Source organism: Hordeum vulgare, chromosome 3H, assembly GCF_904849725.1.
Source record: "Hordeum vulgare subsp. vulgare chromosome 3H, MorexV3_pseudomolecules_assembly, whole genome shotgun sequence".
Classification (NCBI taxonomy): Eukaryota; Viridiplantae; Streptophyta; class Magnoliopsida; order Poales; family Poaceae; genus Hordeum; species Hordeum vulgare.
In genome coordinates this window covers 407,745,321-407,773,105 of record NC_058520.1, presented here as the reverse complement: position 1 = coordinate 407,773,105, position 27,785 = coordinate 407,745,321, and the positions used below count along the sequence as shown (strand labels likewise).

At 42.4% G+C, this 27,785-nt stretch overlaps 1 protein-coding gene across 1 annotated transcript; it reads right to left on the bottom strand.

Moving 5' to 3' along the window:
- Nucleotides 1-18,855: 18,855 nt before the first annotated feature.
- On the bottom strand, nucleotides 18,856-22,665 carry LOC123444010 (V-type proton ATPase subunit E-like). The gene is made up of 6 exons (XM_045120606.1): nucleotides 22,329-22,665; nucleotides 21,284-21,384; nucleotides 20,371-20,527; nucleotides 20,077-20,273; nucleotides 19,754-19,853; nucleotides 18,856-19,120 (listed from the first exon to the last, which is right to left on the bottom strand). Exons 1-6 carry the CDS (start codon nucleotides 22,428-22,430, stop codon nucleotides 19,094-19,096), a joined length of 684 nt encoding a protein of 227 aa, XP_044976541.1. The 5' UTR covers nucleotides 22,431-22,665; the 3' UTR covers nucleotides 18,856-19,093.
- Nucleotides 22,666-27,785: the final 5,120 nt, after the last annotated feature.

Below are 27,785 nucleotides of genomic sequence, written 5' to 3'. Positions count from 1 at the left end.
TGTATGTTTCGCATGCAGATACCCAAAGTGACATTGGGGTATTCAAGTTATTCACTTGATATATGTTATGGCATCAACTTGTGGATTCTGGTGACCTTGGGGATCTATGCATAGGGGTTGATTCCACGTTTCCATACTATGTTCTCTGATAGAAATCTTGGGGTGCTCCTTGAAGTTATTTGTGTTGGATTGTATATGATAGGTCAAAAATTGTTTGATGAATATCACATAATTTACCCACGGATACTTGAGGTGGCATTGGATTATCTAGGTGACACTACGGTTGATTGATATGTATCATGGGCGTTATTCTAGTACGAACTCTAGGGTTATTTGTGACAGTTATAGGAATAGCTCAAAAAATTGATCAGAAAGAATAACTTTGAGGTGGTTCTACTACCTACACCAATTTCATCTTATTGTTCTCCGCTAGATAGGAATTTTGGTGTGATTCTTTGTTGCACGTTGAGGGATGATCATATGATTCTACTATGTTAGCATTGTTGAGAGATCGCACTAGTGAAAGTATGAACCATAAGCCTTATTACCAAGCATTTATACAATGTTTTGCTCGCTGTTTTACACTTGCTACCTTGTTGTTTATATTTTTAGATTACAATAAGCTATATCTAATATACATACTACACTTGTATCACCATCACTTTGCCGAACTAGTGCACCTATACAATTTGCCATTGTGTTGGGTGTGTTAGGGACACAAGAGATTTTTTGTATTTGATTGCAGAATTGTTTTAGAGATACCATCTTGATCCCACACCTCCCACAGATTTATAAACCTTAGGTTATCCACTTGAGGGAAATTGCTATACTCCTACAAAACTCTGCACTTGGAGGCCCAACATAGTCTACAAGAATAAAGTTGTGTAGTAGACATCAGGTGGTTGTTTTGAGGAAGATATAAGGTGGATTATGTGTGATAGAGCGTATCTATCATGGGGTTTGGATGCACTGATGAAGTTTTCACCGATAATCGAGGTGAGAATGGGCAATGCACGGTACCGAAGAGGCTAGCAAACATGGAAAGATGAGTTTGCGTACATCCGTGTATTCACATTAGTCATAAAGAACTCATATACTTATTGCAACGCCTTATTAGCTATTTCTCTAAGCAAAGTACTACCGCATGCCCCTAGGGAGGAGGTTAGTAGGAGTTAACCATCACGTGCCCCCGACGCGAACATCACTAGGATTTCAACGTGGAATAAGAATGCTCACACATCATCACCATGCCATAAGCAACATTTATATGAACAAAAAGTTAACACCCTTTAATTGTCGATATTTCTACTAACTTACAACCATGTACTCACACCCTTTCATATTACCACATCAATATCATTAACCCATAATTTTTCTTTTATGTGCTACATGAAAGTTTTTATTATATGTGATACCTCTCCAACGTATCTATAATTTTTTATTGTTCCATGCTATTATATTACCAATATTGGATACTTTATACGCTATTTTATATCATTTTAGGGAACTAACCATTAACCAAGTGCCTAGTGCTAATTGATGTTTTCTGCATGTTTTGACTTTTCAAAAAATCAGTACCAAACAAAGTCCAAATGCAACAAAACTTTTTGATGATTTTTCGGGACAAAAATGAGACCTGGAAGCTTTGGGGGGAAACCAGACGCCACACATGGTGGTGCCAGGCCAACAGGGTGCGCCAAGGGCGTGGCCAGGCCCTGCTGGCTTGGGACCACTTCCCGCAACCTCCTGACCTAACTACGTCTCTAAAAATCCTAATATATTGGGAAAACACTAGAGATCCCCCCAAAATACTTATTTCACCGCCGCATGTCTCTCTTCCACTGTGATCCCATCTGGAGCCGTGTTCCAATGCCCTAATGGAGGGGGATGGATAATGGAGGGCATCTACATCAACCTTGATGCTCCTATGGTGATGTGTGAGTATTATCCCACATACCTACTCGTTCGTAGTTAGTACCTAGATGGCTATCTCTCTCTCCATGAGCTTCAATGCAAAGATCACTACGATTCCCATGGTGATCTATCCAATGTAATCTTCTTTGCGGTGTGTTTGTTGGGATCCAATGAATTGTGGGTTATGATTAGATTATTCATGAAATTATATTGAGTCATCTCTGAATTATGATTATGATAGCTTCGTTTTTCTCTCCGGTCGACCAACTAGATTTATTTATCTTCAGCAGGAGTGGTGCATTGTGATGGGTTGAATCTTGCGGTGCTCAATCCCAATAATAGAAGGGGACATAAAACGTATTGTATTGATGTCATTAAGGATAAATATATGGGATTTATTCATATTAGTTGAGTTTACTTTGTCTACATCATATCATCTTCTTTACTCTATTTTTTACTTAATACTCTAGATGCATGCTCGATAGCGGTCGATGGGCGGAGTAATAGTAGTAGATGCAGGCATGAGTTGGTCTAATATCTTATGGACGTGATGCCTATATATATATATATATATGATCACTACCATGAATACATATTTCATAACTATGTGAGTTTCTATCAATTGCCCAACAATAATTTGTTTACCCACTATATGCTTTGTTCGAGAAAGAAGCCTCTAACAAAAACTATGGACCGTGGGTCTTCATAAAGAATATTAAAAAAACACAAAAAATATTGCTGCCATTTACATTCAATTATGTTATTTTATATTTATATTATATCCATCACTACTTGTTGCTTGCAAGTAACGAGTTCAACAGGATTGACAACCCTCTTGCCCGCGTTGGGTGCAAGTGTGTGCTCTTTGGTGTGTAGGCGTTGAAGACAGGAATTTGCGTGGTTCTCCTATTGGTTCGATGACCTTGGTTCTCACCTAGGGAAATACTTATATCTACCGTGTTGCATCTCCTCTCCTCTTCGGGGAAAATCCCAACACAGTTTACAAGTAGCAATACCCTCCTTGAATACCTATCAATTTTGAACTAGTCTTATAACCCATACAAATTACCCTTACTCCCTGTTATACCCTCAGAAAAATATAAGTAAAAAACAATAATGCAATTATTTCTATAAAATCTGCATGCCACCATGCTCTAAAATATATAAGTGAAGCACTAAACCAACTGCTTAGCTCAAAAGATACAAGTGAAGCGCATGGAGTATTCTAACAAATCATGATGAAGAGGTGTCTCTCTCAAGTTGGTGTGTCCAGCAAACAATTATTGTGGAAAAATAAAACAAAAGCAAACTATAATACATGACTCTCCAAGCAAAACACATATCATGTGATGAATAAAAATATAGCTCCAAGTGACAGACCCATGGAATGGAGACGACAGAGGGGATGCCTTTCGGGGCATCCCCAAGCTTAGATGCTCGAGTCTTACTAAGATATTAACTTTTAATTCCTTGGGCATTCCCAATATTAGGTTATTGTCGTTCCTTATTCCATCATCCATCGTGGTTACACCCGACACTTGAAAACTTTATCACACAAAACTCAACACAAAGCTCATGAGATCCGTTAGTATAATAGGAAAAACATAAACTTTAGGTAATTTTATAAATTTATTAATATTTAATTGTCTCATATGGTACTGTATTCTAAATTCTCCATGTCTTACCCCCCCCCCCCCCGATACAATCCATAGCATCATCAAAACAAGCAAATTATGCAAGCGAAAAACAAAATATGTCTCAAACAAAACAGTTTGTAATAATCAGCACTAACATTATATTTCTCTAAACCCAAATTTTTTAAAAAAAATATAAAAACCTGGGTAATTTGTGTATCAATGTTGTGTGAAAAATTTACGTAAAAATATGTTCCATTAAAATTATACAAATTCTGCACTAGACGTAAAAGTTTTTGTTTTTGCACAGGATCAAATCTACAATGATCCAAATCATCCCAAAGGATTTACTTGGCAAAGACACTAATTAAACATAAAAACATTCATTACAGTAGAAATAATCATGACAACAAAAATTAACAGAAATAGAACACAAAAATTAAGATAATTATTGGGTTGCCTCCCAACAAGCGTTATGGTTTTACGCCCCTAGCTAGGCATAATGCATAGTTTCAAGTGTTGTCATCATTGACATTTACTTCATAAGTGGCACACATGATAGATTCATAAGGTGGTTTAATTTTATTTCTATGGAAGTGTTCCATCCCTTTCTTTAATGGAAATTTGAATCTTATGTTTCCCTCCTTCATATCAGTAATAGCACCACTAGTTCGTAAGAAAGGTCTACCAAGTATAATTGGACAAGACAAATTGCATTCAATATCAAGCACAAAAAAATATACATGCACATAATTTATATTAGCAATAAAAAGCACATAATTTATACTACCCAAAGGTTTCTTAATGGTAGAATCTGCAAGATGCAAGTTAAGGGAACATTCTTGTATATCGGTGAGACCAAGCACATCACAAAGAGATTTAGGTATAGCTGAAACACTAGCACTAAGGTCACACAAAGCGTTACATTCATATTATTTAAGCTTAATTATAATAGTAGGTTCCCATTCATAATGAATTTTATAGGTATAGAAACTTCTAGTTCAAGTTTCTCCTCATGATCTTTTATCATCGCTTCTATGATATGTTTGGTAAAACCTTTATTTTGTTCACATGCATTGGGTGAGATAATTATGGATCGCAACAAGGAAATACATTCTAGTAATTAACAACTCTCATAATTAAAGTCCTTGTAATCCAAAGTAGTGGGCATGTGGCTAGTTAAAGTTATAACCTCTCTAGATCCACTTTTTCATTTTTCATTAAGATTATCACCCTCCACAGAAACGAGATGCCTTCTAGATAAAGTGGACTCATCTACAGTACCTTTATCATCAATTGTCAGAAAATTAAATAAAGATTCAATAGGAGAAATACCAACCATTTTAATATCTTCATCATGATTACGGTAAAAACCGGGTGGAAGAGCTTTTTCTAGGAATTCTCGCTTAGCTCTCAACCTAGGGGTTCTCTCCTTGCTTTAATTAATAGAGACTTGGACATATTTAATGGACTCATTAATATAATGCTTGGGTGGCAAAAAAATTAAGAGTTTCCACATCATGAGCAATCTTATCCATATTCCTAGCCATATCGTCAACTTTATGTTGTTTTATTCTACCGTAATATTGAAAATACTTTGAAAACTAATACATTATTTAAAGGTAATCTCAAGATCAGAGGGTATCCTATTATTATTATAAGAAGAAGAATGTCCATAGGAATTACCATAATTATTAGAGGAATTACTGGGGTACGCTCTAGCATTGAAATTTCCTCTACAAGCATTGTTGTTGAAATTATTTCAAGAGTCAAAGTTCGCATCAATAGCATCATTATTTTTCTCAATCAAAGTAGATAATGGAATATCATTCGTATCAACATGATGATGTTTATTAGCAACCATATCTATAAGAGCATCCATCTTATCACTCAAAGTGGCAATTTCTTCAACACAATTTACCTTCTTACGAGTTGGAGATCGCTCGGTGTGCCAATGAGAATAATTTGTGAGGATATTGTCTAGAAGTTTTTTAGACTCTCCAATGCCACCTCCATAAAAGTACCACGTGAAGCAGAATCTAGAAGATTTCTAGACACAAAGTTTAGTCCTACATAGAAATTTTGTTTAATATTCCATAAAGTTAAGCCATGATTGGGATAATTTCTAATCATCAATTTGATTCTCTCCCATGCTTGTGGAACATGTACTTGCTCATGTTGTTTAAAATTCATAATTTGGTTACGAAGATAGATGATCTTAGCGGGAGGAAAATACTTGGCAATGACTGCATCTTTACACTTACCGCATGTTCCAATACTATTACGAGGTAAAGATGGAAACCAAGTTTTCGCTTTGTCTCTTAGTGAAAAAGGAAATAATTTCAATTTGACTACATCATTATCCATATCCTTCTTATTTTGCATATCACATAATTCAACAAGAGTATTGAGATGTGAAGCTGGATCCTCATTAGGACTTCCAGAAAATTGCTCTTTCATAACAAGATTAAGCAATACAGCATTAATATCATAAAACTCCACACTAGTGGTGTGTGGTATAGGAGTGCTAACAAAATCATTATTATTAGAATTTGATAAATCACATTACTTGGTATTATCTTGAGACATGGTGAGGAAACAAACAAACTAACAAGCGAATCAAGTATAAATATTTTGTGTTTTTGATATTTTTAGGCAAGAAAATATGAAGACAAGTAAAAATTAGAAAAAGTGAATGATAATGTGTATGAAGGTATTTGATAAGAATTTTATGATGTCTCCCCGAGAATGTCGCAAGAAATTCTTCCTACTACCTGTAAACTGCGTTGGGGTTTTCCTCAAAGAGGAGAGGATATGCAACATAGTAGAGATAAATATTTCCCTCACTGAGAATCAAGGTTATCTAACCAATCAGAGAATTACACAAATTGTCGCCTTTAGCACCTACACACAAAAGAGCACACACTTGCACCCAACGTGAGCAAGAGGGTTGTCAGGCCCATTGAAATCGTTACTTCCAAGTATTAAGTAGTGATAGATAGCTAATATAAATATAAAATAAAATAACATGAAATAATTGGCAGCAATATTTTTGGTGTTTTTGAAATATATTAGTGTAGACCCGGGGGCATAGTTTTCGCTAGAGGCTTCTCTCTCCAAGAAATGATACGGTGGGTAAACAAATTACTCTTGGGCAATTGATAGAAAAGCACATAATTATGAAATATTTATTCATGAAAATGATCATATATATAGGCATCACGTCCCTAAGCGAGTGGACTGACTCTTGTCTGCATCTATTGCTATTACTCCACCCATCAATCACTATCTAGGATGCATCTAGAGTATTAAGTAAAAAAAACAGAGTAATGCTTGAAGCAAGATGGCACGATGTAGACAAAGTAAACTCAACTAATATGAATAAACCTCATATTTTTATCCTTAATGGCAGGAATACAAATATATGTCATGTCTCCTTCTATCACTGGGATTGAGCACCGCAAGATTGAACACATCACAACGCACCACTCCCGCTGAAGATAAATCAATCTAGTTGGCCAAACCAAACCGATAGATCGGAGAGAAATACGAAGCTATAATAATCATGCATATAAGAAACCAGCAAAGACTCAATATATTTTCATCAATAATCTGATCATCAACCCACAATTCATCGGATCCCAACAAACACACCGCAAAGAAGATTACATCGAATAGATCACCGCGGGAATCGGGGTGAACTTTGTATTGAACATCATAGAGAAACAAAAAGTCATCTAGGTACCAGCTATGGACCCATATGTCTGTGGTAGAATACTCACACATCACCATGGGAGCACCGAGGTTGATGTAGAGGCCCTCCGTGATTTATCCCCCCTTCGGCAAGGCTCCAGATGGGATCACGGTGGAACATAGACTTGTGGCGATGGAAAAAGTGTTTCGGGTGGCTCTTTAGTGTTTCCTAACATATTAGGATTTATAGAGGTAGAGTTTGGTCAGGAGGTTGCGGGAGGTTGTCCCAAGCCATCAGGGCGCAGACTCCCCCCTAGGCGCGCCTTGTTGGCTTGGCCCCACCCCGTGTGGCCTCCGGTCTACCTACGAATCTTCTAGGTTTTATTTGTGTCTAGAAAAAATCATCAAAAAAGTTTCGTTGCATTTGGACCTCGTTTGATACTGATTTCTTGAAAAGCCAAAAACACGTAGAAAATAGCAACTCGCGCTAGGCACTGGATTAATAGATTAGTTCCCAAATCTGATATAAAACAAGATATAAATGCATATAAAGTATCCAACATTGATAATATAATAGCATGGAACAATAAAAAATTGTAGATACATGGAGATGTATCAGTATCGCTTAGACGACACAACCATGTTGACTTGCTAGGAAAGCTCGCTTATCCAAAAAATTGGGTTTGAGATTAGAGAGAGCTTGGGTTGGAGACACAAAGACCAAAAAATGGGATGGGAGACTCCAAGTTCTAAATGGAAAATAAAACAAGAGCAACCTATGAGTGACACATGAACGGACGTGAATGTTGCCTTGAGGGGGGTGAATAGGTGCTTTAAAATAATTACGGTTTAGGCTTGAACAAATGCAGAATAAAACTAGTGTTTAATTAGTCAAGCACAAAACCTAAAAGGACTAGGCTCACCTATGTGCACCAACAACTTATGCTAAGAAAGATAAACAACTAAGTGATAGCAAGATATATAACATGAAACAATATGGCTAGCACAAAGTAAAGTGCATATGTTGTTAGAGCATATATCTCCATATGTGGTTTTGGTAATTGATGACAATTCCTATGAACTAATGGTTGCCTTAAGTTATATTTATAGGATTTGTCCATAGGCACTTCTTGAAGTCCATCTGTTGGGTTCAAGGAGTTTATATGTTGACCAAGATGTTATTCAAGGTATTATCCAAAGAATGGTCATAGAAACACTAGGTTGATCAAGATCCCAGACAAAGAGTAAATCAAGATGATCAACACACAAAGCGTATAAGATGTACCGAGAGGGATCAAGTAATCCCATGGTATGGTAAGCATTGTCCATTACGTGTTTGTGTACTAACCCATGGTCTTTGTGAGACTCCTATGTGGGGGTTAGGTGTGTTTCCATTGGGCTTGCGTCAAAAGGAAGATCTCATACAACCCATGAAGGATGATGTCAAGTGGTGATCGTCATCAAGATTGTGGTGTGCAAGTTCAAGTGGATCAGCACGAATATATCATTGAAACTACTGTCAATGATCATGTGTTGATAAGGACAATCTCATGTGCTAACAAGGACAAGATCAAGATAAGCATTCCTGAGCACTACATGCTTGATTCTTGTGGATGTTCACATGGTGGATAGGACAAGATCAAGATAAGCATTCTTGAGCACTACATGCTTGATTCTTGTGGATGTTCACATGGTGGACAAATGAAGATAAATACATAAGCTAGGCTTTCCGCATTGTGTATGGGAAAGCTACTTGAAGACTTCATCATGTCTTGCTTTCAACTTGAGCCAAGAAGGAACAACAACATCAAGCTCAGGTGAAAGGGCTAACTCAAAGGTATCGGTTCCTTTGACGTTAGTGGTGCGGAGTGATGATCAGCGAATAAAAGTATACACTCAAGTATGGATCGTCAGTACTCTTTTATGATTCTTGAGTCCTTAGGGATCCCGCACTATTAAGAGGGGATCACAGGTTTTGCGATAAACTTGCTCAAACTACATCTCCATTGTTCTGCTCATACCACATCTCCACTGCTCTGCTGTTATCAGAAAACAGGACCAGTGCCTCGGACATCCGGCCTCCTCCGGACGTCCGAGGCCCGGATTTCTGGCCAGCTTCGGAAATCCGGAAGCCTGCACCAGTAGAAGTTGAGTTATGTATCTCAGAAATCCGGCTCCCTCCGGACGTCCAAGCGCCGGACGTCCGACACCCGTCGGAAATCCGGAACCTACCACCAGTAGAAGTTGAGCTGTATAACTCGGATTTCCGGTCCTCTCCGGACGTCCGGTGGCTGATAAATTCAACATAGGCTCAGTCGTATCTACAGGCCTCAGACGACCGACCCCTGTCAGACGTCTGGTCGCTGTTTAATTCAAAATAGTTTCAGTCGTATCTACAGGCCTCGGACGACCGACCCCTGTCGAACGTCCGACCCCTCGCGGACGCCCGGACTTCCGACAACTGTCGGACGTCCGGACCCTGTGTGACTTAAAGTGTCCCCAACGGCTCTTTCTCTCTCCCCACTATAAATACCCCCCCTCCCACTTCGTGAGAGGGTGGCCCAACACAGCCTTATCCTCATAAGAACACATTTCCACCTCACACACATTTGCTCACTCCAAATGTTAGATCCCAAGAGCATTTGTGAGCCCCTTTGAGAGTTGTTCCAATCAAAAGATAGATCGTCTCCCTCTCCTTCTCTCAACCCAAACTATTTGTGAGTTGAGCAAGTTTTGAGCATTCCCCGTGATCTTGTTACTCTTGGAGGTTGGAGACTCCTAGGCGGTAGGAGTTCTTCGGAGAGGAATCAATCCGTGTGATTTCCCCCGGAAAAGTTTGTGAGGGTTTGGAAGCCACCTCAAAGGCTTACCACTAGTGGTTGGGAAACGCCTTCGCGGTGTTATCTCAAAGGGAGAATAGGGTGAGCCTTCGTGGCGTTGGTGTGCCTTCGTGGTAACATCCACCTTTCTAACGGTGACTAGCTTCTCTCCAAGGAAGTGAACATCGGGATACATCTTCGTCTCAGTGACCTTGGTTATCCTTAACCCTAACTCCTTACTTGTGGTTTACTTGTGTTATTTGAGCATACATACATTGCATATTGGTTGTGCTCATTATATTGTGTTGGCTATTTCTTGTACAAGATTAATCATTCAAGCATACCCTCTATATCCACATGTTCATACTTGCAGCCCTTTATATATCGTGTTGATATAGTGTGATCTAGTATCTTGTGTTGTTCACCTACTTGTCGTATAGCTCAAGTAAGTTTGTGTAACTTACTTGTGCTTGTTAGTAAATTGTATTGTATCCATCTTTGTAGATCATGTTGTTGATACACGTTGCAGTGCCTAGTGCATTTAGGATTTGTGCTTGACAAGTACCCTCTTAGTTTATTTCCGCATTAGGTTCAAGCCAAATCCGAAGAAGTTTTTGAATAGCCTATTCACCCCCCCCCCTCTAGGCGTCATCGAGGTCTTTTCATATGTAAAGGGCTAGGGTAAGAAACCATCAAAGACTCAATATATTTTCATCAATAATTCGATCATAAACCCACAATTCATCGGATCCTAACAAACACACCGCAAAGAAGATTACATCGAATAGATCACCGCGGGAATCTCGGTGAACTTTGTATTGAACATCATAGAGACAGAAATAGCCATCTAGGTACCAGCTGTGGACCCGTCGGTATGTGGTAGACTACTCACACGTCACCACGGGAGCACCAAAGTTGATGTAGAGGCCCTCCGTGATTTATCCCCCCTCCGGCTGGGCACCACAATAGGGCTCCACATGGGATCACGGTGGAACATAGACTTGTGGAGACGAAAAAAATGTTTCGAGCGGCTCTCTAGTGTTTTCCTAACATATTAGGATTTATAGAGGCAAAGTTTGATCAAAGGGATGCGGGAGGTTGTCCCAAGCCATCAGGGCGCAACCTCCCCCCTGGGCGCGCCTTGTTGTCTTGGCCCCACCCCGTGTGGCCTCCGATCTACCTACGAAGCTTCCAGGTTTTATTTGTGTCCAGAAAAAATCATCAAGAAAGATCCGTTGCATTTGGACTTCACTTGATACTAATTTACTGAAAAGCCAAAAACACGTAGAAAATAGCAACTCGCACTACGCACTTGGTTAATAGGTTAGTTCCCAAATCTAATATAAAACAAGATATAAATGCATATAAAGTATCAAAAATTAATAATATAATAGCATAGAACAATAAAAAATTGTTGATGCATTGGAGACGTATTGGTATCGCTTAGACGACACAACCATGTTGACTTACTAGGAAAGCTCGCTTATGCAAAAAAAAAATGGGTTTGAGATCAGAGAGAGCTTGGGTTGGAGACACAAAGACCAACAAATGGGATGGGAGACTCCAAGTTCGAAATGCAAAATAAAAGAAGAGCAACCTATGGGTGACACATGAATGGACGTGGATATTGCCTGGAGGGGGTGAATAGGTGCTTTAAAATAGTTACGGTTTAGGCTTGAACAAATGCAGAATAAAACTAGTGTTTAATTAGTTAAGCACAAAACTTAAAAGAACTAGGCTCACCTATGTGCACCAATAACTTATGCTAAGAAAGATAAACAACTAAGTGATAGCAAGATATATAACATGAAACAATATGGCTATCACAAAGTAAAGTGCATATGTAAAGGGCTAGGGTAAGAGGTAACCAAGGTATGCGGAGATGACGATGTATCTCAAAGTACACAACCTTGCATATGCTAATCTCCGTTTGGAGCGGTGTGGAGGCATAATGATCCCCAAGAAGCCACTAGGGCCAACATAATCTCCTCACGCCCTCGCACACTGCAAGATGTCGTGATTCCACTAAGTCACCCTTGAGGGCGGTCACCCAACCCATACAAATGGAAACCCTTGGAGGCGGTCACCAAACTCGCACTTCGGTAACCCTTGGGGGTGGTCACTGGAACCCGTACAAATTGCTCGAGGCAATCTCCACAACCTAATTGGAGACCCATATGCTTGCCCTAAGTTTTACACCACAATGATTGAGCTCAGAGACACCGCCAAACATCTAGGGCACAAAAGCACCCAATAGACACAAGCTCTAGGGTGCCCAAACACCCAAGGGTAATAAGCTTCTCAATTTCTCACTTCCGCGTATCACCGTGGAGAACACAAACCGATGCAACTAATGCAATGGCAAGAACACACGAAGTGGTCAAGTCCCTCACTCCCCTATCCCACCACAACAACAAAAGCTATGGAGGAATATGCAAGAAGAACAAGGAGTTCACAAAGAACTCCAAGATCTATATCCAAGGGATTCCCCTCACAGAGAGGAGAAAGTGATTGGTGGAAATGTAGATCTAGATCTCCTCTCTATTTTCCCTCAAAAAGGAGCAAGAACAATTGAAGGGGTTGAGAGTTAGCAAGCTCGAAGAAGGTCCACGATGGGGGGGGCAAACGCAAGCTCAAGGGATAAGCTAAATCCTGACAACAAATTACCATCTTTAGTTGTATATCATTTCACTTATTTTTTATGTAATATAATGAAAACCATAGCTAAAATGGTTAACTGAAAAATTCAAAGAATCAAGTGTACCACATATTTTGGACATTATATACATATATAAGATCGACACGATACAACCATCATGGAACAGCCAACCAACTCGACTCTCGGAGAACATATGAATACCCTAATCATGTTTCCTCGATGCATTGATTAGGGGACAATTGAGTGAAATTCTATTTATGGAAAAAATGAGGGAGGTGAAAAAGTAACACTTACAACCACCATGGACAAATTATGCAACTATGTACTAATTTAACTATCCTAATAATATTTGCTCGGTGATTTGGATATTTTTGTTGTAATTGTGTTGAAGGATATCAATGGAGTGATGAGAAAATAAATCAATACAACTTCTATATCTAGGCAAAAGTTAGCGGGATGAAAGCACACAATAAAAGATGGATGGCCAAACAAAGCTAATATAATTATGTAAGTATTTTAGAAAGACATATGTGTACATTCGCATCTACATGCTAAATGCAAAAAAAGATACAAACTCAACAGCCAAAAAGACCATCCACATCTTCATAATTTCTATTTTCTACATTTAACATGTATGTTCGCATGTACATGCTAAATGCAAAAAAGGATATAAACTCAGTCGCCAAAAAGAGCATGCACATCTACATAATGTTCTATTTTCTGCATTTAACATGTATTATCTATTATGAAATTAGTTGCTAATATATTTGTAGTGTTTAGATTTGGGAAGGTATATATTTGGCAATGATCTGCATCCAATACTAACATTCTATATAGCATACCATATTCAAGAAGTGATGAGAATTTTGATATAGAAACCCTATAAGATATAAAATAGCATGTGTAGATGTATGTCGGAATTCTAGCCGAGCAAATGTGCGGGCCACACTACTAGTTATCAATTAAAACAAAAGGAGGGCAAGTAGATCTTTCCTTACTGAGTTTCGTTTGGAGTTGAACAGAGAAACCTGCACAGAGGCGTGAGCACTTTTCAAAGCATTATGAGCCTTTTCAAGTAACTCAAACTCCTCCTAGAGCTTCTTATGGCCAACCCCCAAGTTCAACATTCTTGGTCTTAAGCACACGAGCAAGAACTTGAGCATGATCATGATATTTCCTTAACTTAGCAAGATCAACGTTGTGTGACTCCTCAAGAGCCAAATGAAGACCTTGATCCTCTTCAAGAGCACGAGAAAGATTTGCGGTCTCATCGGCATAGTCATGACTATGCCCTTCCATCTTAGTGACGGTCTCTTCATGAGAATCAATGACATCATTGTCCTCACGTAATTTTTCCAAGAGAGCAATGAAATGCTTCTTGGTCTATCCCTTGATTTTACGCATGAATTTATCAAAGCAATTTCCTCAACCTATACATCCTCCTTTTCATCCCCACTATACGTAGAATTAGTGGAAATGGTAGTTTTGATGTTGGAGGTTACCTTGTTGGAGGCTTTGTCCATCAGTCACTTGGCGATGACGATGAGGTCCTCGTTGGGTGAGTCGAAGAGTGACACCATGGTTGGAGAAAAGATGGCAATGGCCACAGAGGTCGTTGACATTCCTTATCCACTTGCATTATCATCATCATCAGAGTTGTACTCTTCTTGCACCGTCAACCCCTTTGGAGGCACCCTCTTCATGAAGTTTTTCTTGTTGGGGAAGGACTTGGACTTCTCCTTGAGAATGAGCTTGCCTCCATTGTCTTCATGCTTCTCGTAGGGAAATCTATAACAAAGTGACTTACATTACCACAACTATAAAATGTCCTCACTCGTTGCTTACCCTTGGAAGCACTTGAGTTGTTCTTGGAGAATTGGGGCTTGGTATCTTCTTGTTTCCCCAAAATTGCATAAACGCGAGAGCCGTGTGCTCGTGGTAAGCATATTTGGTGTCCTCGGGGCAACACTATTGCTCTTCTTCTACCTCCTCCTCTGAGATTGCCTTGGCCTTCAAAGCAAGGTTGGGTTTACTTGACAATTGAACACGAGCTAGAGCATTGTCCGCGATCTTGTTCAATATGTTCATAGCAATGGACTAATCTAACACTTCGCTCGAAGACAAGGAGTGAAAGTCCGGTCTTTGACAGATCACGAAAGACATGCCTTTGTTGAATGGCATGATGTCCTTGAGGAACTTGCGCTTGATCCAAGTGTCATATGTGTCCTTGCTCCAATGATCACACAAAGAGATGACAAGGGTGGTCAATCTCCTATAAAGCTCCGTTGGATCTTCATCTTTCATCACAAACTCATCGGCTTCATGAAGAACCACCTCAAAGTTGAATCGTTGAATGCTTGAGCTCCCTTTGTACAATGAGTTAATGTGCGCCCATGCATCTTCGACAATGGTGAGAGGGCGCAAATGGGAGAGCTCTTCGGATGGCATGGCATATTTAAGAATGAACAAAGCGGAAGCATTTAGTTGTTTGTCCACTTCTTCTCTTAGAGTCATGTTGTTGCAATCATGAGGGTTAAAGACTTTCTCGCTAACCCTCGATAATTGTGTTGAGTTGTGATTCAAGTGAGACTTGATACAAAAAACCCAATTAGGAAAGTTAGTTAAATCAAGCTTGGTTGGGGGCCCGTTAGCATCAATATGAGGTGAGGTAACCGGTCGACCATAGGAGAGGGGAGGGGCAACCGCGGTATTGGTTCCCCATCCATTTATTCCATGAGAGGATTTGGGGAGAGCGGTGGAACCGGCATCCATTTCCGTATGGAGTAGGTTAACCAAATCCTTCGGATCGATCGGGGGTTTAATATTCCCAAGGAATTTATTTAACATGTGTGACCTATGTCATCATGGATAATTTGAGAGAAGCAATGGCCTCATTCAAATCATTCTGGGTGACCACGGTCTTGGACCCTACCGCAGATTTCTACCCTCCGTCACTCATGTCTTCAACCATATTCTTTGGGCGGTTAAGCCTTTAAAAGAGACGTAACTCTCATACCAATTGAAAGGATCGATATGGTTGACCGGAGGGGTTGAATATGCAACTACCAATTTTTAGCTTTTCTTAACAAATTAGGTTTAGCAACAAATAGGTTGTCTAGATGTGCAACTAAGTGAGCAACCTATATGATGCTAGCAACAATAACCAAGCAAGCAAAGGATACAACACAATAAAAGCTTGTAAAGTAATGGTAAGAAGTAACTACAAGTGGAGTCGGTGGAGACGAGGATGTGTTACTGAAGTTCCTTACCTTTGAGGGGAAGTACATCTCCGTTAGAGCGGTCTGGAGGCACAATGCTCCCCAAGAGACACTTTGGCTACCGTATTCTCCTCATACCCTCACACAATGCGAGATGTCGTGATTCCACTAGTGGTGCCCTTGAAGGAGACGACCAAACCTTTATAAACAAGGTTCGGGCAATCTTCACAACTTAATTGGAGGATCCCAACACCACCACGAAGCTTCACCACAATGGATAGTGGCTCCGAGGTGACCTTAACCGTCTAGGATGCTCAAACACCCAAGGGTAACAAGATCCACAAGGGATTAGTGGGGGAATCAAATTTCTCTTGATAGAACTATAGATCGGGGCCCTCTCAATCTAACCTTAGAGAATCAACAAGTTTTGTTGGCTAGAGAGAGATCGGGCATAAATGGAGCTTAGGGAAAGAAGAGGTGATCTTCTTGGGGAAGAGACCCCCTTTATATAGTGGGGAAAGATCCAATTGTTATCCCCTCTCAGCCCGCACACAAATGGTACTACCACTCATGGGAGTGGTACTGTTGCTTGCGCGGTTGTGCCCGATGCGGAGCACAATGGCACGAGGCCACGAGCCGGTAGTGCCGCCGGAGCGGTTCTACCGTTCGCCCCAGCGGTACTACTGCCGGGGTTGTGGCCCATGGCCCCGCACAGGAAAGGCAACAACTAGGAATGGAGTCACTACCGCACAAGCGGTGCTATCGCTAGCGAGAGCGGTGCTACCGCTTAGACGCGGTAGTGCCTCGACCCACTGCCATCCTTATTTCCGCTGAGAGTGCTACGAGTCCAAGAAAGAAGCGGTAGTAGAAAATTAGTGACGGGCGGTACTACAGCTTATAGGCGATATTACCGCGCCGCACTACCGCCCCCACTATCACGCAATCCGACACGGAAAGTCGAGACTCTCAGAGCCAACGGTAGCACGTGCAGCACTCGACATGGGTATTACCGCGTGTAGGCGGTACTACCGCCTGCCCAGAGCGGTACTACCGCTTGCGAGCATGATCAAACCGCTTGGGACCTACAGGACCTAAGAAATAGACACAGGGGAGCAACTCCATTGATGCGGAAAAGGAACAAGGATTCAAGGAAAGTGTGTATGTGTAGATTCCACCCAAACCTTCCTGAAGCGGACCCCCTCTTAATAGTATGGTCTCTTACGTCTCAATTCCACTGAAAAAGAAACACACGAAAATAACATTATTCACTATCATCCTTCGAGGGGCTCAAATCGTCTTGTGCCATATGATGGCTAATTTGAAAGCCTTAATGCACACGATTAGTCTGCAAAGGCATTGTCATCAATCGCCAAAACTGAGTGCGTTCGCGGACACTGACCGGCCACGCCTCAAATAATGCATTCTACAACAGGGTACCTCAAATTGGAAACATCAAATCCATATTATTACATGCAACATGAAACCTAATACAAGTGGAGCTCATCTAGCTCCGTCGTGCCCATGTCCGGGTAGCTACGCCCCTCATAGTGTCGGTTCGGTCACTCGCGAGAAAGAGTAGGACATGGACGCTAGCCGACTCATGAAAGTCAAGCTCCCGCCGTCTCCCATGCCCTACTCTTCCTCGTCGAAGCCCGGAACCCGGACAGTGTCGGTGGACATCAGGTCGATGACGGATCCTTCCTGGAAGGAGATGATGTCCATCACGATGCGGTTGCGACGCCCGCACCCGTGCATTACACTGGGCGCCGGAGAGTGTGACTCCACCTCTCCAACGTCCACCGTCATGAGGGCCTCCACCATCTCTCACGCCTACCGCCTCGCACGGTGGGCACGCCGCGCCATGTTAGCGTCTAAGGTGCGCCAACAGAGGGGTTGTGCGTCCACCACGGCGTTCAGACGTTAGACGGACCGCACCGCCTCCGATGAGGCAGCGACACCGGATCCAAGCACTGGTTGTGTCGACGCAATGGATTCCCAACGTTGCGAGTCCGAGTGCTGTCGTGAGGCGGCCGATTCTCGGGAGGAGCGGGGCGCAAGCCGGACGACCATCTCCTATTCAAGGCCACGTGGGATGAGCTCGTGGTCGACGGATCTGGAGGTGAAGGACTCAAAATCCACTGCACGTCAATGTCGTAGAAGGTCGGAGATCGCCGGAAGTGAGCTTGGTTGGCGGATGGAAGTGGAGGGAAATTAAGTGAAGTGGCTAGGATTTGACCCGACGAACGGATGAGAGCGAATATATATGGGGTTGATGCAGACGAGCATAGGCCAGACCAACGTGGCGAGCATGCCCAGACGCACCCATATTTGGATTAGATATATGGGGTGTCAGTCAGCCCAGGCATTTGAGGCGCTCCGTTAGGTCAAAATTTCATGACCGGACGACACTCCAATTTCATGACCGGACTGTCCAATTTCGTGACCGGACGACTGTCCAAACGTTATTATTTCAGATACTAAACATTGATGTTTGCATTTTTTGAATTTGTTTCAAAATTTCCAACAATGAGTTTCATCAACAAAGGCATATGTTACAAATTCGTCAATCTGAAATAATCTCAGTTTTTTAAAGATGAAGATGCTCATAGGGATATGGGGTGCATTCATAGGAATGAGTATAAATGCATATGTAGTGTCTGTACTATGTTGAAAAAAAGAAGGCAGCATAACCCCTAAAAACACAAGGACTAAAAGAAATAGGTTCCCGTTCTCGTAAGAAATTAGGTTCCCTGCAATTCACCACCATCTTAGCAAGAAATTAGGTTCCCTGCAATTCACCACCATCTTAGCAACTGTGCATCAATTGAGGTGCATGATCTTAGCAACAGTGGTGAAACAAAACAGACGCATCAACAATTCACACGTGTTCCCACAAAAGTCCGACGAGAACCATATAATAGTTCATAAACACAATCCGACGGTGCTTTATTTATTATTCCTCAGAGCAAAGTTCGTGCAAATGGTTTGTGCTCGGCAACAATAATGAACAAATAGGTAATGTTTACATAAGAGGGTAGAATACTTTAAACAACAATGTTCGCAAAACCGGGCAGAGTTCGGTGCACCTGCTGGGGGTCAAACCAGCAGCCATTTTACATAGAAACGGTTGTACCATCACCAAAATACAAGCACGCATTATGCCGCAACAAGAAGCTTTCGGATCTGCAAGGAAAGAAGGATATTAAAATATTTTACACGTTGAGGGTCAACTGTTTTGTATGTAAAATAGACTCTGCGATGTTAAGATAATATTGATGTCAAGGATCAACTGTTTTCTCTAAAAGAAAATAGGGTATGGGTTGGGTGGATTGGGGGGATGGGGGGCTATACACATTCGTTACAGCAAAGCAAAAAGGCCATTATGTGTTCCTCCAAAGTATTATGTTTCTCCAGATAACCCTGAAGGGAACTGGTATAGCATGTACTTTCTTCCCATCAGGGGTTGCTTCTCAAATAAAACTGTGACAAGTCGGGGAGTATAATGGAGATTTTCTACAACAAACTAAATGATGATGTCTTCTTGAACACTTCCATATTTAACGAACATTGTTGATTTATCCAGAAAATTGTGACAAGAAGCATGCTGAAATGGCATATTCAGTAATCAACTAATCATAATGAAATGCAAAACCATTTGTAATATTGCTTCTATGAGGTTCATGCTAGCACTAAATAATCCTGGCGAGAGATACAGAAAGTTAGAATAGAATCACATTAGAATCATTTTCTTTAACATTGCGCAGTGAAGGGGCTGGCAAAACAAAATATATTGAAAGATGAGCTGAATGAACGCACCTCTGGCAATTTCTTGCGGAAGACAACTTCAAGCCTTGCATCAACTGTATTCTCGAACACAATCTTTCCATCTCGAGAAGCCAGCACAACACCTCCATGGCTGCAGATATAGCACAATAATGACAAGGACTGAGGTCAATAACTAGCATGAAACTATTAAAAGACTACAGATTTCAAATGTATGTTGCAATCCGGATTTTATGTGAGTACAGATACAGACAAATCTAGAAGCATCCAATTAGATGCATATGTAGGGAAAATCTGGCCCAAACGATAAGGAACTAGTAAAGGAACACCCCAACAAATAACTTGCAATGCATTACCAAATCTGGCCGTGCTTATCATCATGGCTCGGAGAAGGTGGTAGGTAGACACTATGGTCAACTAGTATCTCTGGCTCATGGACATCTGCTTTTGATGCATATTCATTCTTTGCTGAATGCAGTACAGATTCCACATTATGGTGATCTTCTTTGCGGCAGCGGAGCAGTACAGCTGGCTCTTTCAACCGAAGCAAGCCCTGTATATTATGCAGTAAAACAAGAATCATTATTATATGAGTTAGCTAACAACAGGAAGAGATGAGGAAAAGGTTTGTGTTTGGTACGCTTACAAACCTGAACAACAAGTTCTTTCAACAGATTCCTGTATTCATGGTGGTTGCTGCTGATATTGAGGAGCTCCTTCATTGCATCCTCTTTCATTTTGTTAACCAGGTCATCCTGGGCCTGAAGCACTTTGATACGGGAAGCATTCAGCTGCATAGAGTACTCACTGGCAGAAGAAGAATAACGCCCATCAGGTAATGTAGGGATAACCCCAAAATATCAATGCAGATGCTTCCGACGAACCATGGACTTAACTAATGTTTCATCTACGATCACAAAAAGAAGATATCTCACGCGTAACAATCAGCACTCCACTTTAATTATAACATGATACTAAGGTTACATTGTTCTTGTATTACATTTCTTAATCCTCCTGTGCTGCTCTGCATTTTACCTTGTCATCAACAGTACCTTTCATTTCATCATTGATTTTAAGTTTTTAATATATGGAATATTCTACTTTAAAGTTCATACTACTTCAATATATCTCCTATTTAGAGACCAAATGCAAGCTGCAGTTCACAGTTTCACACGACTTTGTCTTCACTCTTCAGGATAAATCTTCAGTCAATAGATAAGTTTATTACTGCAGTCGAGTTATGTAAGTATTACAAACTGCTTGAGCTCATATAATACCGTCATATATACCATTAAGTTTCAGAATTTCAAGAAGTTAACCGATGGTTATCACCGATGAAGCTGTGAGGGTAAAGCAATTTACAGTTATCCTGTAACGTGTTGGTTCACATCAATGATATAAATTTGTTGTAATATGCCGCTCAGCTCTATCTATAACATATTATGATATAAATATGGTGTGGAAGATGTTTTCAAATTTCTCAAGACGAAATGCAGTTGATAGCATTATACCATTCTACAGTGATAATGGAGAAGGAGATGATTCAGAGAATTAAAGCCTCACATTTTCTTCCGAACATCAACCTGCTTCTCTTTCCGCTCATATTCTTGTCTGATCTTCTTTTTCTCAGCTTCAACAAGTTGCAGCTTCTCAATGTTGAATTCCTGCAAGTAATTATAAGATGAGTAAACAACTTCTGACAAAGAGAAGAGGATAAAATCGAAACACACATGGCCAATAATCATGAAAGGTGGGAAGGAAATCATGGAAAATACGACAGAAAACAGACATATCTTTCCCAAGGTGAGTAACTTCAGGAAAGGAAACAACTCTTGTCACAAAAGGATGGCCGGCTTCACAGAAAAAAGCATTCTCCTAGCTCTGGAAACTCGGAATGCTGACGAATCATGTCTCCTAGGCTTAACAACAGTGTATTAATGGTGCAACGATTCACAATGTTTAATGGTGCCGCCTACATACGTTGCGTGGATCCGAAGTTGGGGTGAGCAGAACTAAAGATCATAAGGTAGCAGGGAATGAAGGGTGCTGAATAGCTGAATCGAAGACCTTTTGCAACATGTTTTAAGCGCATAACATAATTCCCATTAATCAAGATTAAGCTCCAGTCTTGCTTCTAGTACCACAAGGAAAAAACGGAAGAATGGATACACAAACTTAAGCTCCTGATTCAGCTCAAAGCTCCAGTTTGCTTCCCGTCCTCCAAAATCACACAGTATCGATTCAGCCATGCAGGTACCTGAATTATTCAACTCGACATGGGGAGGGGGAGTAGCCTACGCATACGGCCCAAAACACCGCAATCTGGCGGTTCCTAGCTGTATTTCGTGCACTGAGATCAGCTTAACCGATAGAACCCAGATTTAGACGCTTCTCGGTCTACCTAGTAACTAGGGCGCTTCGTCACTTCGACACAGATCTGACAATCCTAAAATTGAAACCTTAGGCTTAAACAATCGAGCGGCCCGTAAGGGTGGATGCTTCGAGATGACAGGCGCGATGAACAGATCGAGCGTTAAAAAGCAAGGAGGCGCGGATCGAGAAGAATCTGGAACCCTCGAGATGGGAGAGTAAACGGGAAGAAACTAACCTCCTCGGCGGAGACGGAGATCTCGCCAGCCTTCTCCTCGGCCTCCTGGCGGATGAACCGCACCATCTGCTGGATCTGCCTGGAGACATCGGTGTCGTTCATCTTGGCGTCGGCGGCGGCGGATCTGACGATCGTTCGACTGTGGTGCTCTGCTCCCGGCGACCACCGCGCGAGGGGGTGGGAGGACACGACAGGAGGAGGGAGGGCGCGAGGGAGTCCACGGGAGTGGTGGAGATGGGAGTCGTGGGGGCTAGTCTAGGCCAAGCCGCAGGGCAACGTGATCGGTTTGGTTCCGTGGTTGCCGCTGCCTGTCTGTCTTGCTCGCTATTACTTCGTGGACCCGGATCACAGATCCGTGATCTCTCTTTGATTTTCGCTCGTTGCCATCTATTTTGCTCACAGTACATATATATATTGTGCAAAAAAAAAATGCGTTTATTCATCTGTCCTTTCGAGTTTCATAGGGGCGCCACTATGATCACATGGTGTGATTTGGTGTCATTTGGAAATGAACCGTATGACGTGATTCTCTATTTCATCACTATCTTTACTAGTGGAGTGTCCATGCATTGTCAAGCAATAAAAAAAATGTTTACAATAAACGGGTCGAAACTTTATGTCGGGCCACAAGGCTCACGTGACATCTTTCATCGTGTACTTCTTTACTCTCTTTTTCTACATTATAGTTTTTACCTACTTCTTGTTTCTTGTTCTTCTTTAGGCTTTTTTCTTCTGCTTTTAATTTCTCGTCGGGGAAGACTTAACTCTATGTCTCACCATCACGACCCCGTTGAGACGAAGTGAGGCGACGTTGCTGATGCCTGCTCCTAAGGTGAGCCACCGCGGGGTGTGGAAAACATGTGTGAGACTTAAACAGCGATGGCACGACTAGCATGAGGCGATTATGGAGCTATCGCATACTAGCAATGCAACCGTTGACATAAAAAGCTTTAACCGATGATATAAAAACCTTTAACTTGACATCACGCAACGAGAAAAGTTGTAGTCGTTGACAAAAAAAGCTTAACACTAGGATGGAAAGCTTCAACCAGTGATATAGAAAGCTTCAACTTGAACACCGCAGAATTAAAAAAGTTGTAACTGTTGACATGAAAACTTAAGCGTAGGTTGAAAAGCTTCAACTGGTGACATAGAAAGCTTCAAACGGCGAGTAGGCAACAAAAAAGTTACAATTTTTGGCTTGAAAAGATTCAACTGTATTTTTGATAAGCTTCAGCGAGAGACCAGCGACAAAAAGTTGGAACCGACACCTCACCATTTATGCGACCGACTACTATGACATCTTCATGGCGGAGCTGCAACGGTGACGAATGCCATGGACCATCAGACCGGATTTTTGTTGCATTAGGGGGGTAGTGGGGCAGCACTCCTCCAACCAGCGAGCATTGATGGTGTGACGAGCGGTGGCGAGTTGGGGTGCTTCGAGGTCACACGTCCATGCTGATCCAGATAGGAGACGCACCGAGGGGAACAACAAGGACCTCATGGCCTTTTTGATGGAGGAGGTGATGCCTCGGAGGACGAAAAGCTCAATGGTGATGTCTACCATAGCCGTCACAAGTGTGTACTCATCTGTTCCTACAAAAGCGACGCGACGGTTGCTGGCAGGGGGAGACTTGGGAGATGGATCCTAGACGAGGGCCAATATGCTAATGCTAACCTTTAGAGGGATGTTGAGGGCACAAAACTTGTCATCCTGACCACATGTGGCTACACTGATGCGTGATGTCATGTTGCTGAGGTCGACCGCGAGCTCGGTGTGACGCCCTCGATTTGATCATATGCTAATCATACAGACAAATACGTACGACCAAGCTCAAGGACTCACAGGAAGATATCACAACACAACTCTAGACACAAATAAAACATGCAAGCTTCATATTACAAGCCAGGGGCCTCAAGGGCTAGAATACATAAGCTCGATAAACACACGAGTCAGCGGAAGCTATAAATATCCGAGTACAGACATTAAACATGAGGTGCCTTAGAGAAGGCTAGCAGAAAGATACAACGATCGAACGAGGCGAGGCCTCCTGCCTGGGAGCCTCCTAACTACTCCTGGTCTTCAGCGGCCTCCACGTAGTAGTAGGCACCGTCGGGGTAGCAGTCGTCGTCGATGGGATACTCCATCTCCTGGGCTCCATCATCTGGTCGCAGCAACGGATCAAGGTGACAAAGGGGGAGCAAAGCAACGGTGAGTACTCATCCAAAGTACTCGCAAGACTGACATGAGAACTATGCTAAATATGCATCGTTATCAAAGAAAGGGGTTATATGTGGACTGACTGCATCAATGCGAGAATAGAGAGAGAAGGCCTAGTACTATCGAAGACTAGCATCTTCAGGGGGTCTTGTGGCAATAGACGAGAGTAGAACAGGTAACACAAATAATAGTCATATTGTTGCAGCAATATTAATATGAGGTCACGCCCAAAGATTCTTCCTCGACTCCCTGCGAGGAAGCAATCGCGGAGCAACATTCCAGTTAAGTAATAGTTGTAGTTGTATAAGATCGAGGCACAGCTCCAAGTCGTCCTGTAACCGTGGACACGACTATTGAATAGTTAACTTTCATCCCTGTATGGGTGCACCCAGTTTCCCGTCACGCTCGATAAACTCTGTCCGGACACACTTTCCTGGGTCATGCGCGGCATCGGAACATTGACACGTCGCAGCCCCACCTAAACTCAACAGGGAGGACAGCCCGCCCGTCTAAATCCTAAGCGCGCAGGGGTCATGGGCCCATCATCCTTTGCACTCCTGCACGATGCGTGGGCGGCCGAGGTCGGTCCTAGCACCCCTTATTACAAGCGCGATGACTATCCGGACCACTCGGGCACGCGCCGCTCCATTGTTGACGTCTGAAGATCTTCGGATGATACCACGACGTCGAGTACCCATAACTTCTCCCGCGTAGCCGGTTAGTGCGAAAACGTCTGCGAGCAACCCAGATCAAATACCCAAATCCATTATTATTTTAATTAACTCATCGACACATCCACGCGGGAATCCACCCGCCTAACATTTATTCATCAATGTTCCTAGTAACACGGTCAAGTAACTATGTGATTGTAACATCAGGGGGATCCGAGGCATCACCCTCGTTGGATTCTGAACGATGTAACCGTCAAGGTGGACTTAGAGGAATCACCCTCGAGGGTCTCACACTTGAGGGGTTGTACGACAGGGTCATCGTTGGGAGTGGTGAAGGAGGAATCACCCTCGATAACCACGACCGACTAGCTGCACTACTGAGATACCATCATGAGTACTTCGCGAGGTGTCACCCTCGGTACTCGATAGTAGCTCTGCAACGCCGTACAACTAAGGGGGTGTAGGTGCTGTGTTGGGTCTTGGCTCATCGATCAGGGATCGAGACATGATGATAAAAGCGGGGCAACTGGACTAAGGGTCGGAGGGGATGACTGCTCCACCTATACTAAATAGTTTAAAGGTGCGATAGAATAATGTAGCAGTTCATCAAAAACAGGCTATGCATCAGATATAGGATCTAACTACAACAGTAGCAAAATTCTAATGCAAGCATGAGGGAGAAAGAAATAGGCGATACAGGGATGATCAAGGGGGGTTTGTTTGCCTTGTTGCTCTATGGCAAAGGGTTGGTCGTCACGAGGGTAGTCATACCTGGTAGCAGCGTCAGTCTCGGGGTCTACCGATAAGAAGAGAGGGAAGAAACAATAAATATAAACATAGATGCAAACACTAAGCATGACATGTCAAGATGCAGGGCTAGGCATGAGCTTACGCGGTGCTATCCGTCATAGACGGGTCGGGAAAATATTGGACGATATTTCCCGGGTCTCTGGCTACTACCGGTCAGATGAAAATGGTGGAAAAGTTTCACGTTTGCTATGCTAGAGACGCAAGACAAACGAATGGACAACGTATCCGGATTCGCCTCGATTTCCTGATAAACTTTCATGTTCAAAATATTTGCATCTGACTTACGGTTTATTTTCTATTAATTTTAAAAGTTTTATTAAATATTAGGAATTAACATATTTAAATAATTCAGATATTTAGATATGACATCAATATGATGTCAGCATGACATCAGCAGTCAATAGTAACTTCGACTAATCAAATATGACCAGTGGGTCCCTGTTGTCATAGACACATTTTTATTTTTAGATTAACTACTAATTAATCAGTTTAATTAGTGGGGAGGACCCATGTGTCATACTATCTAAAACAAATAATTAAACAGATTAATTAACAATTTCACTAATTAATCTATTAATCTTAATCGTCATATTAACTAATTAATTCACTAATTAATTATTTAATTAATTAAACTATTTATTAATTATTATTTTTATATATTCCTTTTTTTCTTTTGGGGGCGTGGCCCGTATGTCATTGGAGAGCGAGCACCACATACACTAAACGCACACACATCGGTACACACGTTTTCGTACATACCAACACCATATTTGCACCTATACATACATATATATCCATTTTCCTTTTTTAAAAACATTCATACATAAGGGGGGTTATCCCCCGTGTCTAACAAGGACATGGACGGAGTGCACACGAGCACGGGGTCGACGGCTTGCCGGAGTGCGGGAAGAGAGGAAGGGGAGGGAGGAGCTCACCGAGCCCTGTAGTTGTGCAAAGTGGGCTCGATGGGGCGGTGGCGAGGTGGTGCAGTTCGGCGAGGAGGTGAGCCGGCCGGTGGTGATGGTGGTGGCCGGAGGTGGCGGTGGTGGTGGCCGGGGGCGACGCGGGAGGGAAGCGGCCGACGGCGTTGGAGGAGGCCGACGGCGGGGTGGCTTCGTCCTGTGCGAGGGGCGGCTCGGTGAGGGGCTCGGTCGGAGGAGGGGCTCGTCCTCCCCGGCAGAGGGAGAGAGAGTTAAGGCGAGGTGGGGGAGCTTCGGTGGGGATCTGGTGGAGGGCTGCTCGGTGGGAGGCGCTGCGGGGTGGGAGCTGGGCTCGAGGGGAGGAACGAGGGGAGGGAGGCTCGCTCGATGGTGGGCTGGGGGTTCGGTGGGGAGGCGCTCGATGGTGGCTGGCGCTGGGGAACGAGAGGAGTAGGGAGACGAGGGGTGGATCCCCTCGTGGGGATGGGGAGGGTGCATGGTGGCGGCTGGGAGGGAGTGAGGAGGGAGCTGGGAGGTGGGCTAGGGTTTCCACGGGGTTAAATGCCCGTGGGTGGGTGGGCCGGTTTGGGTAGGATTAGATGGGTCGGTTGGCCTAGCTGGGGTGGGGTTTTTTCATTTTTTTTGTTTTCTTTTTTTGTTTTTGTTTTCTATTTTATTTTATTTATTTCTAGTTTTTACTTTAGTTTTGTTTTATTTTAGTGAACTCAAATACCTTCAAAAATAATGATTCCTAAAGGGCAATTTCCTATGTAATATTTGTCACACGCCGGACATTTTTATTTTGACATTGAAAAACTTTTATCGTTTGATT

What these genes read in the sequence shown, in the direction of transcription:
- LOC123444010 (XM_045120606.1), bottom strand. Translation starts at nt 22,430, where the DNA reads ATGAACGACACCGATGTCTCCAGGCAGATCCAGCAGATGGTGCGGTTC. An exon ending in TCTCCGTCTCCGCCGAGGAG is followed by an intron (nt 21,385 to 22,328) that starts GTTAGTTTCTTC and finishes AATTACTTGCAG; the next exon opens with GAATTCAACATTGAGAAGCT. An exon ending in GTTGATGTTCGGAAGAAAAT is followed by an intron (nt 20,528 to 21,283) that starts GTGAGGCTTTAA and finishes TTCTTCTGCCAG; the next exon opens with TGAGTACTCTATGCAGCTGA.